The sequence below is a fragment of the Aplysia californica genome, unplaced genomic scaffold, assembly GCF_000002075.1.
Source record: "Aplysia californica isolate F4 #8 unplaced genomic scaffold, AplCal3.0 scaffold00083, whole genome shotgun sequence".
Classification (NCBI taxonomy): Eukaryota; Metazoa; Mollusca; class Gastropoda; order Aplysiida; family Aplysiidae; genus Aplysia; species Aplysia californica.
The window spans coordinates 206655-209086 of record NW_004797353.1 but is presented as its reverse complement, the minus strand read 5'-3'; the positions used below and the strand labels follow the sequence as shown (position 1 = coordinate 209086).

The 2432-nt window shown below is 41.8% G+C and overlaps 1 protein-coding gene across 1 annotated transcript in view; it reads right to left on the bottom strand.

Moving 5' to 3' along the window:
* Positions 1-2432, bottom strand: part of LOC101861567 — a gene marked incomplete in the record, with an annotated part of 59003 nt that overhangs the window by 18436 nt on the left and 38135 nt on the right. Inside the window, 1 exon segment of the mRNA XM_013080374.2 lies at positions 1715-1963. Coding sequence (XP_012935828.1) covers positions 1715-1963 — 249 coding nt within the window.

The window sequence follows — 2432 nt, the reverse complement described above, 5'->3', positions numbered from 1 at the left end:
GCTCTCAAATCGACTTTTACTGAATATTCTATAAGAATAGTTCTCTTTTTGACAAACGAATCAGAATGACCCATCATCGCTGGTGGAGACCCCTATATATATAATGTAAAGACTGTAAACGTCTTTTGGGGGCTGTTAAAATAATTGAGTTTATTTAAGAGTCAGGCTTCTTCAAACCCTTTAGTTTTAGTAAGAGTTTAACGACACTTGCATCACAATAAGGTCATATAAGTACCGAAGATTAGAGGTGTTACAAGAGAGTAATAAACACAAAAAAAGGAAGGATGGGAGATAGAGACGATATATTTTTTATAGGAAAGAAGGAGCCGCTAAAGAGGGCCAAGCCACCCAGGATGAGTGGAATGGAGCGTAAGAGCAGACAGACGGAGATACAGGACTAAACAGCTTCCCACATAGGAATCGAACTCACATCTCTCGTGTGTAAACAATATCAAAGAGCCTTACCATTGCACCACAGATGTCGGACTCGTGTTTTTGAGAAACAAAGGAAAAAGTCGACTTGATCACTGGAGGAGGCATCGGCACTACACAAGAGACAATAGCTGAGGTCTTTGGTCTAGGTAGTGACGTACTTCGCTAATCATCTTCGTCGAAATAGCAAATGCAACATGGTGAAAGTTTAACGCCAATTTTACCCTTTTAACATTGTACGGTTTTTTAAGAGTAGGGACCTCCGAGTTTAACGTCCATCACCGATAGGACCGAGACAATATTATATAGACAGTTTGTTTTAGTAAGTGTTTTACGGCACTCGCAACACAATAAGGTCATATAAGTACCGAAGATTAGAGATGTTACAAGAGAGTAACAAACACAAAACAAGGAGGGGAGATAAAGACGATATATGTTTGATAGGAAAGAAGACGCAAACCATATCAGAGCATCCGCCAACCACCCACATTATATAGACAGAGAGTCTTTAAAAAACAAAAAAACAGCCAAAGGTCAAAACGCCCCGTTGGGGATTCGAGCCAAGGCCACCTGTTCTGCAGTCTAGCAAGATACAAACTGAGCTAACGGCGTGCCCTTCTTTGCGTAAACAGAAGCATGGCGGCCTAACGACAATGGCGTTTTTTAAGTGCTGATAAAAAGTGAGACCAGACAGACCGCAACAATGGGAGGATAATGAAGTAGCAGACAGTCGCTTTTGAAGAACACTGCCAGGGAGAATCATGCTCTCTTAGAAGATCATACATGAGACCAGCTAAGTAAAAGCTCTCCCCATCTTAGCTAAAGACTGTAACTGGCAATGTGGGAGGGACCTTTATTACGGTGAGATCACTAATGCCTTGTTGCTGTAAGGGAAATGGAATCTATCATTTCTTCTATTCACCTTTTTGAAGTTGTGGGGAGGTTGGAAGGATGGCAGTTGTGATGATGGGGGTGGAGGCTTTTATATTATTCAAACACAGACGTAAGACTTTTACATGTATAAACCTCAAAAACAAAGATAAAGGCATGTTTTTTTGTAAAAGCTAAAGACAAAAAGGGTGGATATTTCAACGGTTGTTTTACGTTAGGAAGAAAGTCAGCTAGACATACAGAACCAGCAGATGGACAAAAGAGAAATAGAGACAACCAATCTGTGGCATTTTTAAAGTGAGACGTCAAATTGCAAACAAGGGAGAAAACTGCCTTTTCAACAACAACAACAACAACAACAACAACAACATCACCCCACCTCGATACCCACCTCCTCACGCAGACCACCACGACCAAGGTGAGCAGAACGATGAAGAGGACGGAGACGACGCCGATGATGATCTGGCAGGTCAAAGCACAAGTGTCGTCGACCAGCACCCCGTCCCCGCCCCCGCCAGCCGCCCCATCTCCAGGACCTGGCAGGACTTTGACCCCGTCGTGTCGGATCTTACACTTGTCGGCCATGTACAGTTTGACTCTCTCTCCCACCTCTGTGCCCACACAGCCAGTCCAGTTCAACCTGCAGCGAGAAGACGATAAAAAACAGAAACCTTTTAGTAAGAGTTTTACGGCACTCGCAACATAAATTTGCCATAAAGTGCAGAAGACTAGATCTAGAAGTAGTTTTAGTTTTAGTTTGAGTTAAGGGAAACACATCGACACATTGATGAAAATTCAGTGCTGGGAAAAAGTAAGACAGACAGACAGAAACAACAGATGCAAAGTACAGAAACAGTATCTACCAGTGGCGCCCTTCAACAACCTACTAAGAATAACAGAAGTATTATTAGAGAGTAACATGCATAGATAAGAAGGAGTAAATATAAGGATGATAGATGTTTGATATAAAAGAAAGAGCAGGTCACATCAGACCATCTGCAAACCATCCACAACGAGAAGAAAGCAATGGTACAGTTTAGTCTGTGACTAGAAGACGATTGTGGTTCAGTTCAAAATAAATATATATCTTTAAAAAAAGGATAATCTGG